This window comes from Pseudocercospora fijiensis, assembly GCF_000340215.1.
Source record: "Pseudocercospora fijiensis CIRAD86 unplaced genomic scaffold MYCFIscaffold_9, whole genome shotgun sequence".
Taxonomy (NCBI): Eukaryota; Fungi; Ascomycota; class Dothideomycetes; order Mycosphaerellales; family Mycosphaerellaceae; genus Pseudocercospora; species Pseudocercospora fijiensis.
Genome location: NW_006921540.1, coordinates 3,867,274 through 3,882,089, shown reverse-complemented (window position 1 = coordinate 3,882,089; position 14,816 = coordinate 3,867,274). Strand labels below are relative to the sequence as shown.

At 48.8% G+C, this 14,816-nt stretch overlaps 3 protein-coding genes across 3 annotated transcripts; 2 read left to right on the top strand and 1 right to left on the bottom strand.

The window, feature by feature from the left end:
• Window positions 1-1,622: 1,622 nt before the first annotated feature.
• On the top strand, window positions 1,623-5,774 carry IPK (inositol polyphosphate kinase; the record flags this gene model as incomplete). The annotated part of the gene is made up of 1 exon (XM_007933003.1): window positions 1,623-5,774. The coding sequence occupies one exon, from the start codon at window positions 1,623-1,625 to the stop codon at window positions 5,772-5,774; it is 4,152 nt and encodes a 1,383-aa protein (XP_007931194.1).
• A 2,731-nt stretch (window positions 5,775-8,505) lies between these two features.
• On the bottom strand, window positions 8,506-9,872 carry MYCFIDRAFT_178997 (uncharacterized protein; the record flags this gene model as incomplete). The annotated part of the gene is made up of 12 exons (XM_007932969.1): window positions 8,506-8,532; window positions 8,564-8,601; window positions 8,649-8,815; window positions 8,839-8,895; window positions 8,939-9,052; window positions 9,080-9,375; window positions 9,409-9,452; window positions 9,482-9,516; window positions 9,541-9,592; window positions 9,627-9,699; window positions 9,732-9,817; window positions 9,848-9,872. 12 exons carry the CDS (start codon window positions 9,870-9,872, stop codon window positions 8,506-8,508), a joined length of 1,014 nt encoding a protein of 337 aa, XP_007931160.1.
• A 916-nt stretch (window positions 9,873-10,788) lies between these two features.
• On the top strand, window positions 10,789-11,994 carry MYCFIDRAFT_109808 (uncharacterized protein; the record flags this gene model as incomplete). Its single annotated transcript, XM_007932968.1, has 2 exons — window positions 10,789-11,000; window positions 11,118-11,994. Coding segments are annotated over 2 exons (1,089 nt in total), but the record flags the coding sequence as incomplete, so codon positions are not given.
• Window positions 11,995-14,816: the final 2,822 nt, after the last annotated feature.

Sequence of the window (14,816 nt, the reverse complement as noted above, 5' to 3'; positions counted from 1 at the left end):
ATGCCCGTGCCTATGCCTATATCTATGCCCTTATCCTATAAGGATAACGACGTTGTAGTTCTTAGTGTAGTTGCAGGTATCGGCACTAAGGTTGCAGTCTGTTATAGGCGTTAGTATAGGCATTGCTATAGCTAAAGCTCTAGACTTACTCTTCTTAGCCTTCTTAGCCTAGTAACCTAGGCAAGGCACTATAGCCTCGGGGAACTCGGCACGGAACTCGCGGTTGGCCTTAGTTAGATTAATCTGTATAGGCGTTAGTATAGGCAAAGGTATATACGTAACTATTTATACCTTGCCGTACTTGCTACGCCGGACGACGAAGGGCCTATTTAAGTTAGTATATAACTAGCGGCATAGGCATAGATCGGCATATATACCTCGCTATTACTCTTAGACTTAGACTTAGACTTAGTCTCTAAGTCTTCGATTGTCTCGGCAGATTTAGCCGGTGCTTTGCCCTTAGCTTTGCCCTTGCTCGGTATACCTAGGGCGTCGGGGCTGTATACGGATTAGTATAGGCAAAGGTAAGGGTAAAGATATAGCTATACTTAACCTCGTATAGATCCTAGGCATTGTCGAAGAAATCTAAGGGATACATTAGTAAAAAGCTTTGCCTATAGAGCTGCCTAAACCTACTAATGCACTTTTTTGTCTTAGTCTTAGGCGTATACCGACTACTACGGTCCTTCTCCTTAGGCTGCTCGACTTTTCCCTTATACTATATATACGTTAGTATAGGCAAAGCTCTAGGCAGGGAGCTACGTATACTATAGATAATGTATATAGCGAGAGCCGAAGTGTCGCGGCAGATAGTCTATAAGGTGTTAGCTTTAGGTATACGTATAGGCAAAGATAGAGTTATATACTATAGAAGCCCTTCTCTTCGTATAACTCCTTTAGTGTCTCTTCGTCTTCGTCTTTTCTATTATAGTATTAGCAATAACTAGTAATATAGGCATAATACTGTATATACCTATCGCGATTCTTCTAGATAGCTAGGAAGCGACCGAAGTTCTTAGATCCTACCGGTATGCGATAAGTTACCTTACCTATATAGGTACGTACGGCCTCCTAGTTAGTCTTTAGGTAGATCTATAGGTATTAGTTTAGCCTATTATATAGGTAGAAGAGAGATTATATACTACGATTTCTATCTTAGGTATATTAAATAACTCGCCCTATAAGAGGCGCTTCTTATATTTGCGGTAGGAGCTCTATATAGGCATAAGTATAGGCAGATATATGCCCTAGTCTCTATACTTATAGATTGCTCTAGTAGAGTATTGTTTTAGGTAACGGTCTTAATGTCTTGCGGTATATTAGGAGGTATATATAGAGCTATAGGCTTAGGTATAGTAGTATAGGGGAACTCGGTTAGCTGCGACATCGAAGTCGCCTTATTAGCTCGTCGCGTATATATATAGGTATATATAAAGGAATAGGGGTAGGGGCTAGGGGTAGATACGTACTAGTAGTATATTATAGAAAGAAAGGAAGAGAGTATACGCGCAAAGATACGCGTATAGATATCGCGTAACGCTTAGCGTAATAAAAGATCCTAGCGTAATAAAACTTTCGCGTACGGGACGCACCCGCTTTAGCGTCTACGGATCCCTACATCGATGGTCAACTCCGCGTTTAGCGTGGTCAAGCGCACTTGTCTCACCTCATTGCGGTTGTTTTGCCCACGCCCACGCCTGCGCAACGCACCACACATATCGCAAGCCTCTGAACGTGGCCGCGCCCCGACTGCCTCCTCCACCGCACACCGCACACCGCACACCGCACACCGCACACCGCACACCGCACACCGCAGCCTCCCGCAGGCATCTCCCATCTCAGCCCCAAACCGCCTCCTTTCCGCGGGCCTCGCGCGACAACGGTACGGCCTGAATGCTGCAGCGAATCCCGACTTCCGCCATACCTCTTCCGTTATTGGGCCACGGCGCGGTAGCAGGCTCAATGACCCGCCTTACATGGCACGTTTTGGAGCGCATATGGCCAGGGACATACCGATAAATGCGAGATCCAAGCACATCTCGCCGCCGCGCCACGATGCTGCTTCTGTGCTGCCACACGCACCCGACACCGATGCCGATGCCGACGCTGCAGCATCACTGGGCGACGAACAACGTGTGTTAGGGACAGCAGCACAACTCTCCAACTTTCCTCAGCCCAAGAGCCCACAGCGTCCGAAACCCTCGCATCCTCACCGTCGCTCGTCCGCCGCAGCCAGAGCAGCTTCTCACATTCAACATGCTGTCCGGCCTCAACTATGTGAGAGAGACTCCATTTTCGCAACCCACTATTCCGCCAGTCCTGTAGCCTCCAACTCTCCCGAACGGGCAGGAGCCCTCGGTCAAGGCAAGACCAGGCCATTATCAGCAGGAAGGACCGACTCAGACTCTTCAATGGCAGTCTCCACCATGCGGAGCAGCTCTGTCGACCTTTCTTCTGCCCTGCGGAAGCATGTTCCTCCATATACCTCGCCGTCATTCTACAATCAGTCTTTACCACAAGGCATGCCAAATCGCAGGCCAAGGATCAACAGGGACCACCCACCGCCGCAACATCAACGTCGATCACTGTACGACCTACATGACCTCATACCGCTCGCTCCTCCAACTTCCGAGCGGACAGATTCACCCCAGCAAGACGAGTACTCGCCATCTATCCCCAGCTCGGACCCAACGAGCCCCGAGTATGACTCAGCTCTTAGCGCCGAACGACAATTATATCGCTCGTGGAGGGAAGGGAAGGCGAAGATGAACGGCATGACCATTGCCGAGTCGCAGCGCAAGCCCAGTCGCGTCAAGGGAATGGATGTTGATAAAATTATTGATGCTCAGCTTCCACCGCCTGAACCATCAGCGAATGCCCGCAGCCGTAAAGCGAGCCATTATCTGGGTCTCTTCAAGGAGAATGATCAAGAAGAGAAGAGGGAAGTGGAACGCAAGAAAGCTGCTAGAAGCAAGGATGCTTCCAAATCTGAATTATCGAGACACCTGGAAGCGCAAACAATCAGCGAATCTCATGGAGAGCAAACAATAGACGAGGATGTGGAGGCACTTGAGGGTGGAAATCACCTCCCTGTCTCTAGAGATGACATGGCAAAGAAGCTACCTCTTGAACTTCTGGAAGATATCCGCAATCATCATCATCTACAACCAGGCACTCCTCGAAAGAATCTCTCGGGTCAGAATCACGATCGGCGGATGCACGAGCAGCTTCGCAAGATTGTTGGGCAAGACGATGAGGAAGAATCAGATCGTGAGCACATCTCTTCGGCCACCTACTATCCGCACCAAGCTGTCACCCTCGGCGATAGTCCCATCGAGGATCAGATCGTGGAGCGAAAGGCCAAAGACCAGTCAGATGTGTCGACAAATAAGCAGGACAACCAATGCGCCAACGACGTCCAGGTGTCTTTACAAGGTGAAGGTGCTGCAGAGTACCTGTCGGGCATGTCACGAGCCACATCCGAGTACGACTTCAAGCAATTGCCGCAAGCGATCAACACTACTGAGCTCGTCTCTGACTCCGAATACGACATTGAGCCTACCGAGGGTGAAGCATACGGGTCGAGCGCGTCGATATCTGGCGAAGAGGAAGACGATGAAGCCCTGCAAATTACACCCACCGCCACTCCTCTCGTCAAGGCGCAACCTGACAGGCGGTCATCCTTCAGAAAGCATGCACAACATGCACCTGCGCCCATCGGAGCAGTGGAGCTTAAGCCTTACAAGCATCAAGTTGGAGGTCACACTTCCATTTACAGGTTTTCTCGGCGTGCTGTGTGCAAGCAACTTAACAGCAAAGAAAACAGGTTCTACGAGACCGTCGAAAAGTCTCACCCTGAACTTCTCGGCTTCATGCCACGTTACATTGGTGTTCTCAACGTAACTTACCGTAAAGACCAAAAGCGCCGAAAACATGCACCGTCTGAAGAGGGTAAAGTGCCCTCGGCTGGTAGTGACGGTAAGACTGACGACCTTAAGCCATCGAACGAGGAAGCCAAGCCTGCGCACATCGACCAAGCTCGTGTCATCAGCCGCTCCATGCAGTCACAGGCTCCTGGCATTCCTCAAGTCATCTTGGCCAACAACAGACACCTCATCCCAGACAATTTGTTTAAGATGCCTCGGTCTAGGACGCCGAGTCCGGAACTGAACAGGACCATGTCATCACCAGACCGGCCTGAATCTCACAGCGATGGCGACAAACCGCTTCGCCGTCCATCGTTGAAGTCAGCTAGCAGCTGGGGATTCACATCAGTCAATGGCCAGCTACGAGATCATGTCCTGCGAGAAGTTTTTGCACCCCCGGTCATTCATAAGCACCGCCACGGTTCCCGCACATACCAAGCTCGCTCGGTTCGAAAGGTGCCGAAGCCCATGCAGGACGACCCGGGTCACACACTACGTCAAAACTCGGTTGACATCTCATCGCTGCAGCGCAATGCCGAAGTCTCTCGTACTAAACGCGAGGGATTAGCAAAGGGTCCATTGTCGCGGCGAAATCTCACTAATGGTGATCGCTCTGCATCTGACTTGGAGCAGGTCTTGAAGGAGAGTAGGAAGGCGTTGAGCAAGAGCGCAGAAGTCTCAGAGCAGGACTTGCCAAAACCCGACAGCTCTGGGCGAGCTCATCGTCGCCGTCATTCTGGTGGTGGCCTAGTGAGGAAGCCAACAGATATCGAGGGTAGTCGCGGCGACTTGGAGTTTCATGAGAATGAATCGTACACTGCTGATGCCGAGGACGATGTCTTTGCCATGGATGATCTCAAGAAAGAATTATCTGCCAAACACGATAGCAAGGTGCTTCAGGATGAGGCAAAGGCAAGTGCGACGAATACCGAGCCACCGACTCCGGATGACGACTCCCGCAGCAATTCAATGCCACGCCTTGGCCCTGCCATTGACTTCGGCCCGCCTGAGCCTCGCAATCCAGAAACATCGCTCGTGCAACCAAGTGAGCGCGTCGAGCATTTCCTGCTGCTAGAAGACCTCACTGCTGGCATGCAGAAGCCGTGCGTGCTCGACTTGAAGATGGGAACCCGGCAGTACGGCGTGGAAGCAACAGAGAAGAAGCAGCAGTCCCAGCGCATGAAGTGCAAGATGACCACTTCCCGTGAGCTCGGCGTCCGTGTGTGTGGCATGCAGGTCTACAATGTGCGCGACCAGAAGTACAACTTTGAAGACAAGTACTTTGGACGGGATCTCAAGGCTGGTGCTGACTTTCAAAATGCGCTGAAGCGGTTCTTCTTCGACGGCATCGGCCACGCTTCCGCACTCAAGCACATACCCACTGTGCTGGAAAGGATCAACCAACTGGATCGCATCATCCGCAAGTTGCCTGGCTACCGCCTCTATGCCAGCAGTTTGCTCATGATCTACGACCGCGGTGATGCGGATAGCAACGGTAAAGTCAAAGAAGACTGGAATGCTGACGGCAAGCCAGCTCAATATTCGGACATCAAACTCAAGATCGTGGACTTCGCAAACTGCGTCACGGCTGAGAGCCTTCCAAACGTGCAGCACAAGCCGTGTCCGCCACACAATCCGGATCACATCGACCGTGGCTACCTTCGTGGTTTGCGAAGCTTGAGACTATACTTTCAGCGGATCTACCAAGATCTGCACTATCAGAAATACGTGGAGCGAGGCGAGGGAGAGGGCATGGCCATCGACTCTAGGAGCGTCAGTGGCGCAACGTCAACTCAGGGTTGGAGCGAGCACGTCATGGAAGACGACCCGGGGGAAGTCAGTGTTTAACGGCGTTGAAAGAGGAAGCATCGGAATGGAATGGGATCGGGAATAGAGTGTAAGAGACGGGACATCCAAAAGTCCTCATGCGGTGTCGCGCGCGGGCTTCACTGCTCGCCGCGACTTGATATTTTTCTGGAAGGCGTTTGCTTCGGGAAGTGCTACGGGACTTTTAAGCATGGCGCTGGCCGGTGTTTTTGCTTTGTTTTCTGAGAGCGGCATGGATGGGACTGGACTGGACTGGACTGGAATTGGATGGATGGATGGATGGAAACTGGGACCTGGCTGCTTTTCTGACGTCGTTTTCCTCGGCGAATATACCACTCTTGCAGCTTCTTCATTCGATTAGGTAGTGTGGATGTATGGATATGCGTGCTCTGTGAGGAGTGCGATTTTTAGGAAGGTCCGCCCCGGAATCGACTGTACTTCGTTCTCGCCGCCGCGCCCTGGGACATGTTGCGGAGTCAGTGGCATCACTTCTACAGCTTTAGCGCCTGAAAGTTGTAGGTGTTCAGTGGCCACTATTCCACACTACACCTGGCAAGACACTTAGCAATCACCACCCGCGCCGCATGTTCTATCCACAACCCACTCGTCAATGCTCGCGCTACCTTTGCAACAACCTCTCTCCAGCTGCCTTCGCCAGAGCTTGCTCTTCATCGCCGCCACAGCGATCGCTCAGCGCTCGTTAGGCTCATACGACGTGCAGACCACGGAGTGGTGAAGTGCGCGGTGCAATCAGCAAACATCATATACGACGTCACAGCCTACACGGACCCTTCAAACCAGACGGACGCTCTTCTGCGAAACCTCTGGCTCCTTGGCTTGGCACACTCAACCTCGCCGATCTCTCGACTGCTCTTCAGAAGCACTCCAACAGCCTCAAACGATTAGACATGGTGACCGGAAGCACTACCGGTCACCTCACCCCCTTCGAAGATAAGCGAAGATTTTGAGAATAAGATGCAGTTTGAAGAAAGACGCATCACGAGTCGCTGCCATGACCAGTAGCGGATCTGCTGGCCACGAAGTCGAATGCAGAAAAAATGTGTGCCGTGTCCGAGAAGGCTCTGCATCTGAATGTTGAGAATTTGTAGGTCCGGAAGTACTCCTCCGTGAAAAAAAAAATGGATTGAGGTACGGAATTTGGGATTTCGGTGGTGAGAGGAGGAGCTTTTCTTGTCACTTTGAGGACGAGGTGATTGTGTCTCTGAATGCTGTGCAGACGCGTTGTGAGCAGAGCAGTGTTCGTCGTGCAATGAAGTCGAGGTGCAATGGGTCCGGATTCTAGTCGGGTCCGGCTAGTACTACCTCCATTCAGGCTCGTGGGCATGAAGAATTGAGTTGCGTGAAGGTGATGAATGGGGATTATATTGCGACCGAGTGCACGTGATAGATTAGTAATTAGGGCTAGCTTCCGAACTTACCGACAACCAATTACGAGCACTCTACCTAATTCTTCGCCTACGAGCCTAATATAAACCCGTACGAAACTAGCCTGCTAAACACTAATATAACACTACAACGTATATAAGACATTCTAAATAGCGGAGGTTGTAGCCCTGCTAATTGCGCTTTATTCTACCTATTAAACAAGTCTATACGACGTTAGCGCGTTAAGTTTTCGCTATTCTGCTAAGCCGACTCGACTACAATATATGCTAGTAGTATAGTGTAGCCCTCGGTAGCAAGATAAAGGCAAAGGGTTAAGAATATAGGTATTCTAAGAGTCGGAGGTACGAGCGGCGGTTAATCTAAGGGTCCGCTCGTAATTTACTTAGCGTTTTATATACCGTTTATATATAAGTAATACAAAGGAGGGTAGAACAAACGCAGTTACCGGAAGACCTGTCTTAGAAGATCGTATCTATAGCTTTAATTTAATATTTTGACGTATACTTTATATAGCTATTTTAAAAGATCGTATTATTGCGTAGAACAGCTTTTTTGGGTTTATCTATCTAATATATAGTTATACTTCTATAAATTCGAATTCTCGTTTGTATACTAGACGGTTGTATAGGAGCCGTACGGTTTTCTTTTAGGCGCTTCGCTATAGGCTCGGTATGGACCGCTAAGCCGGATATGTGTTAGTGTGCTTGGCGGAGAGATGATATAAGGACGTAGAGACAGAGTAGAAGGTAGAAGGTAGAAGGTAGAAGGTGGAAGGTAGAAGGTACTAAATTTGGGTAGAAGGTCCATACAAGCCTACAAAGCGGGGCGCCTGAATGGAGGTAGGGCTAGTAGTGGGACGACGTCCAGGAGGATCTGCTCGAGTAGTTCCGCGGCGTGGATGACGCGCCAGCAGGCGGTCGTGGTGGCCATATTTACTGAATATCAGTGTTAGTGCATTCGAGAAGAAGAATGAGAGAGTGCGCACCTTCGCACTTGGGCGACTCGATGGCAACCCTTGAAAGCAGTTATCTTTGACAGGCGGTATAAAGAGGCAAGACTGTAATTGTGCGCAGAGTGTTGATGGTGTGGTCTAGTTACGAACTGTCGAGTTGTGTCGTGGAAGTGTAGTGCGCAAGCGAGTACAAGTGTAAGGTCTTTTGAAATGCATGTGCGTTATCGAGGTGAGGCAAATACCTGGTCAGTGCTCTCACATGCCGACGCAGCCAGGAAGCGTGAAGTGAATGATGGATGCTTTTTCATCGCTCGTCGAGAGCTATTATTACCAATTAGCTATTAGCTATTAATACTACTAAAAGCCAGACTAGTTTTTCTTTGGACATTCTGGTTACCAGTCTCGCAGTAATCGCTTTGGCTGGCCTCCTCGCAGCCACTTACTCCGAAACTCCGACTTCAGTCATGAGCCATGATCTCGTCTTCGTGCCTTGCGACCCATCAGACAAGCAGTAGCTTACTGCTTCCCGCCCTCACCCTCATCGCCGTACTGTGGCTTTGGCTCGTACTTTGGCTCGTGGGTTGGGTAGCCCTTTTCGCTGGAGGCGCAGGTGGTGTATGGGTGGCACTCCTTGGAGGTCTCGGTGCAGACAGTGGTGGAGCTCTCAGTGCATACAGAGGTGGTGGTGACCGGGCATGGCTTGCTGGTGGTGATGACAGTTGGCACAGTCTTGCACGATCTATATGGAAGTCAATATGTGTTTGGGTAGCTGTCAATGAGGTACTTGCGTCGTGGTCTTCGGGATCTTCTTGGTCTCAGGGCAGACGCTTTCAGTCTGGGTAGTGAGGCAGGTGGTCTTGTAGTCGGTGGAGTAGTGGGTCTTGCAGACCACATTAGAGTGGACGACTGGCTTGGTGATGGTGGTGGTCCATGGCACAGTCTTGGTCACATTATGGACCTTGTTGACTGGGGAAAGTCAGCACGAGTCAACATGAGAGGGCCATTCAAATCACCAAAGTCGGTAAGAGTGATGTACTGCTTCTCCTCGGAGGTATAGGAGAATGGCGTGTACTTGGTGACAGTCAAGGTCTTGGTGTGCTGGTATGGGACTGTCTTGGTCTTGGTGTGGTAGACAGCGGAGCACGTGCTCTTGGTAATGCAGTCTGGCTTGCTGTAACCATTGCCGTAAGCTGGCTCTCCACCGCCATTCGGAAGAGCTGCTGCAATGCCAGTGATGGCCAGAAGGGGAACGAAGAACTGCATCTTGAATGTGTTCCTTGTTGTTAAGCGTTGAACGAATGAGAGCAAGAACGAGTGTGTCGTGATACGGATGAAGACAACTCACCACAGGGCGGCCGATACTATATACCGCTCTTGTTCGCCGGCGTTCTCCACCTGCCTATGCTCTGCAAATTCCTCAACTGTCACAAAGGTGGAGGCTTGTAGAAGCACTGATACGCAAACATGACGGCTGAACCTTCTTCATCGTGTTGTTACATTTGCGTTGCCGAGACGTGTCGGGTTTCCCGATGGTAGATAGTGCTTTGTATTGCCATCAACACGACTGGGTGTCATACAATGAAGCTCCTCGCAGTTTCTGCACCAGAAGGTTGGTGTACCGTCTGGTTCTCCCATTGACTGAGAGGGGTTGAAGATTCGGAAGCGCCGGATGAGCAAAGAAGTGCTTGGTAGTCTTTCTCTTCTCCTCAACAACATTCCGACAATTGCTGAGCACGACTAAGGTCAGTCGTACTCTTCATGCCGATGGTTCTGATGATGCGTTGACTTGACGGTGCCCGAGTTGTATTCTCGTTGATTGCATGACTCCGCTCGGGATGTGGACGCGGAACAACGGTCTACAATGGGTGTACGTCTATGTTGAGCGTGAGATGGTATGGAAGGCGGAGTATGCAAACGCCCCGCCTTGAGACAATACAGGAGGAGTTGCGCTTACAGGAGAGGGGAGAGAAGGTGAGAAAGCTGCCTAAGGTTGAGGCAAGGCAGTCCTAGCATGCCAAGAATGCCAAGCCGGCTTCTGCAGGCGTTCGTTCTCGCGTCGCGAACTTCACTTCAGAGCTTTGCGCATCAACAATCAACAATAGCAGCTATTGTCCATTGTCCACCACTGCAGCACAGTAGCAAACCGACAATATGGCATTCGGACGATCAAACTCACTCTCCTTAAACACTGGAGCGACGAACAGTCTCTTGTAAGTATCCATCTCATCTCATTTCTCTACACCATCACAAACCAGAACCCGTCCGCATCTGCATCTTTCGCCATACCCCTTGCATTGCCCGTTGCCCAGCATGAGCCACAAAAGCAAGATGCGCCAGCCCAAGTTGAGCGCGAAAGAGCAGAAGAGATTCGACCGGGAGTCGGCCGAAGAACCTCTCTTCGCAGAAATGCCAGCAGACGTCGCCAACAACGGCGTAGGAGGCAGCACATTCACCAACACTCCTGCTTCAAGTGCTCTGGCATCTATTATGTTCTCCGCTTCGTCTTCCGCAGCTGCCTCAAGCTCGGTCCCAGCGCCGACGTCGACAAGTGCTATGCAGAGCATGCTAGATGCACACCGAGCTAACAATGCCGGCAACAACAGTGCCCAACAGCAGCAGAGTCAGGCACCGGCAGGCAACAGCTTGTTCGGTACTGCAAACAACGCATCTTCGACGAATCAGACGGCGAGCCTCTTCGGAAATACGAATAACAATGCGCAGACCAGTCAACCTGCGAACACCTCGAGTCTCTTTGGCGGCGGAAACAATGCCCAGTCAAACACGACTGGAAACGCCTCGAATTTGTTCGGCGGCACAAGCAATACACAGTCAAACACTACGCAACCCGCAGGCGGGACGAGTCTCTTTGGCAACAATCAGCCCAGCCTGTTTGGCAACAACAGCATGTCCAACAATCTCTTCGCAAAACCAGCACAACCTGCACCTCCAAGTAACCTTTTTGGCGCATCGGTGAATCCTACCACCAACACAAGCGGCGGTGCTAGTCTCTTTGGCGCATCATCTTCTACACGACCTGCACAGCAGACACCTTCGTTACTCGGTGCGACCCAGCACGCGCAAATGTCCCAGCCCGGCCCTTTTGGTCGACTCGGCATGGGACAGACAGCCGGCGCACAGCCGCAAGCGGCATCGCAAGTCACTGTCGACAACCTGCGGCCAACCACACGATTCGAGGATTGCGCAGACAATGTCAGACAAGAGCTAGAAGAGATCGACAAGATGATCAGGAAACAAGAAGAGTTTGCCAGACAGATCGAGGCATTCCTTCCAAAGCACGAGGCGAATCTGAACTCTTTGCAGCCGGATATCGAGTTGATCAGGGACAAGACTGAGGATGTCGAGCAGGCGCTCGCTTCGGGTGCTCGAGGTGTCGATGCACAACGTCAGCTGACCGAGAAAGACAAGATGGATTTCCAGCGAATCGAGCGCGTAGCAACGAATTTGTCGCTGCCACAAGGTTATCAGTACCCCAACTCGAGCTTGAGTGGATTTGGCGGCATTTATGCTTCTCAGCAACGGCTACAGCAGCCACAGACAGCACCCGAAGGCGAGGATCCAAGCAACTACGACACCGATCTGGTCGGCAACTACTTCATGCCGATGGCTTCTGAACTGCAAAAGACGATGGCAAATTACGCAGGCACGCTTTCAGAAATCGAGGCCCATCTGCGTGTTATCGAAGACTCGACGGTCATGCAAGCCCAGCGACTGGCACAACAGGGAGCTGGTATGGGCGATCAGAGCTCCGGCGAGGACAGCGTCCGCATGATTGCATCTACTCTGCGTATTTTCGAAGAGGGAATTTTGCAGGTCGCAGGCCAGGTCGGAGAGTGCAGAGAAGGTGTTACTCAGCTCGTGCTTGGACGATTGAGCGCGAATGGGTACTAGTACGGAGTTCGGATTACTTTGGGTGCAGGGGCATGAGCAGGCGTTCGAGACACGTGATCAAGGATACCATCAAGGCATGAGTGGCATTAGCGAGGAGTTCGAGTGTACATTACGACGGTGGCTAGACCGCCAAATGTTTTCATGAGGCATGCGCAAGATCGCGGCTTCGATCTACATATCGATGCCATACTCTCACCGTCTTTCATTCTCTCTCGTCCCATGTCTATCCACGCGACTCACATGCATATAGCGCGGCCTTGATCGAGAGACGCACGGTGAGGGCCCTCGTCCCTGCCGAACGGGTTCCGTTGCTCACTTCGCTTATTACCTCATTACCTCGACCTAGAGCTGCAAAACAGGTTCTTACAGCTATTAATATTATCGTATATTACAAATCTATATTAAACTATATAATACCTAAGGTACTTTTATTCTATCGGAGGAAGATCTAATAGCGAATATAAGTACTATATCGACGTTAGCGCGTCTATAGAAAAAGGAAGATTATAAGTTACTAACTAGCCGAGTTTCGGCCGGATTCTATACTATTAGTTCCTCCCCTTCTTACTATATTCTAATTCTAATAATATACTATCTATAGATATATAAACGATATAAGATATTTATAATATCTAAAAGATAGCTTAAAGGGTCTACTAGGGTATTATATCGGCTTCTAATATACTTTTACGGCTTCTAGAAAGAGGTAGATACTACTACTACGACGACTAGGACTTAGATACGATCCTAGATAGCGAAGGTATAGTTAGTAGATTACTTATAAATTTATAATCTATCTACTTATAGTATAGTTCTACGCCCTATATCTAGTATACCTTGTCTACGGTAGTATATATAAGACTAACTACTATAACCGACCTCTTTTTAATATCTCTAGTAGTACTAGTAGTAGTACTATAGTTCTATTAGAATACGCTACTATAAGCAAAGAAGATAAAACCGGCTTTATATAGGCATTTAAAGCCTTTAAGAAGCTCTATAGACTACTACGTTAATATCCTACTAGATCTAGGCCTATAGGTTGTTAATTAAGACTATAGCTATATAAATCTACTAGACAAGATATGCTTTTTAATACCTCTACTTGTCTACGCCTAGTATACCTTTAAGAATATATAGCTATAGGCTAGTAAATTAGTACTATAATAAGCCTTTTATAACGGTAAAATAGGTACCTTTCTATATAACGAAGATTAAGCTAATTACGAGTCGTTTATAGCCGCTTTTTACGCCTATATTAAAGCTAAGATAGTCGCCGAATTCGATAAGAAGAATACCTTCCTATCTAAGTATAAGAACTTAAACCCTTACTTCCGTAGCCTATAGACCTATATTAAGCGTTAATACTAGTCTTATAAGAAGACGACTGCCTACTGCTTTTATTAGTACGTCTTTCTATTCTATAGATAGCCTAATACTTCGAGGATAGAAGAGGCTTATTCGATAATACTAAAGAAATAGCTAGTAGGTAGACGGTACAGCGTACTTGTCCTACTCTCTAAACCTATATATAGACGTCTACCTAGCTCTACCTAGATGCCGCTTTACTAATAGCCTAGTAGGAGCCGTAGTTTAAGATTAAAGCCTCTTAGACTAAGGACCGTACTAGTAAGGACTGTTTTAATTTCTAATATTCTATAGAAAACTAGAGTTTGCTTAGTATAACGGTATAATCTACTACTAGGCTATTATTAAGGCCGGTAAGTAGTAATAGTGCTAGGTATACGGTTACAGTACGAAGGTATCGTAACAGTTATGCAGTACAAAAGTTGATATATTCTCTAAGGTGCCGCGAGGCAAGCTATCTATATAATAGTCCTACTATTAGTAGCAATAGCGACCGTAGCGGTCGATAGTAACCGCTGCCTGCTATCGTATATACAATAGTGTTATATCGTAATAGCCTCCCCTTCTATAAAAAAGGTCGGCACTGTCTATAGTGTCCTAAAACAAAGGTCCTTAGTAGGCCGCACTATAGGAAGGTTTAAGGCAAAAGAGCGTAATAGCGTCGTATAAAGGCTAAACCTAAACAGTATACTAGAACGGTAATACTAGGTATAGAATCGTGTCTCTCTAGTAATAACTGCGTCGGTTTTATACTTACTTGTTGCGACGGTTACGAAGGGCGTCGCGTAAGCTAGTCGGTATAGTCTAAACCGCCTTTAGCTACGGCTAAGGCGCGATAGTCTTTATAGTCTTGTTATCGGATAGCGAGGTATTAACTACGTCCGCTATAGTAGTAGCGCGGTCTAACTAATCGATAGGGATATTAGAGAAGTCGGTACCTAGTAATAGTAGCGTATCGGCGTCGCGTATAGTACCGTATAGCTTAAAGTAGTCGGCTATCTATACGTTAAGCTTAGCGATCTTATCCTTAGTAGTATTGCCTTATACGCCGCCGAGTAGCTTAAAAGCGTCCTTATTAATTAAGTATAGTATAGGGATTGCCTATTATAGCGCGACGCGTAAGAAATCGTAGTAAAGATAGGTTAGCGATAGCGTAAGCGACTCCTTTAAGACCGTAGCGGAAAGACGATACTACTAGGCTATCTAGCGCTTAGTTGCTTCGCGGATCTATGCCTTAGCTAGTATCTATTAAAGCTAGTATACCTCGGTTGCTACTAACTCGGACTAGCGTATATAGTAGAGAGCTTGTAAGTTAAGCGTACGTATACTAATTGCCGTCGTATTATATTAGTATTATCTATAGGCGCCTATAGTATTTTTCTATAGAGCGGGCAAAGGTAGTAAGCGTATCGGAAGCGATAGGAGCT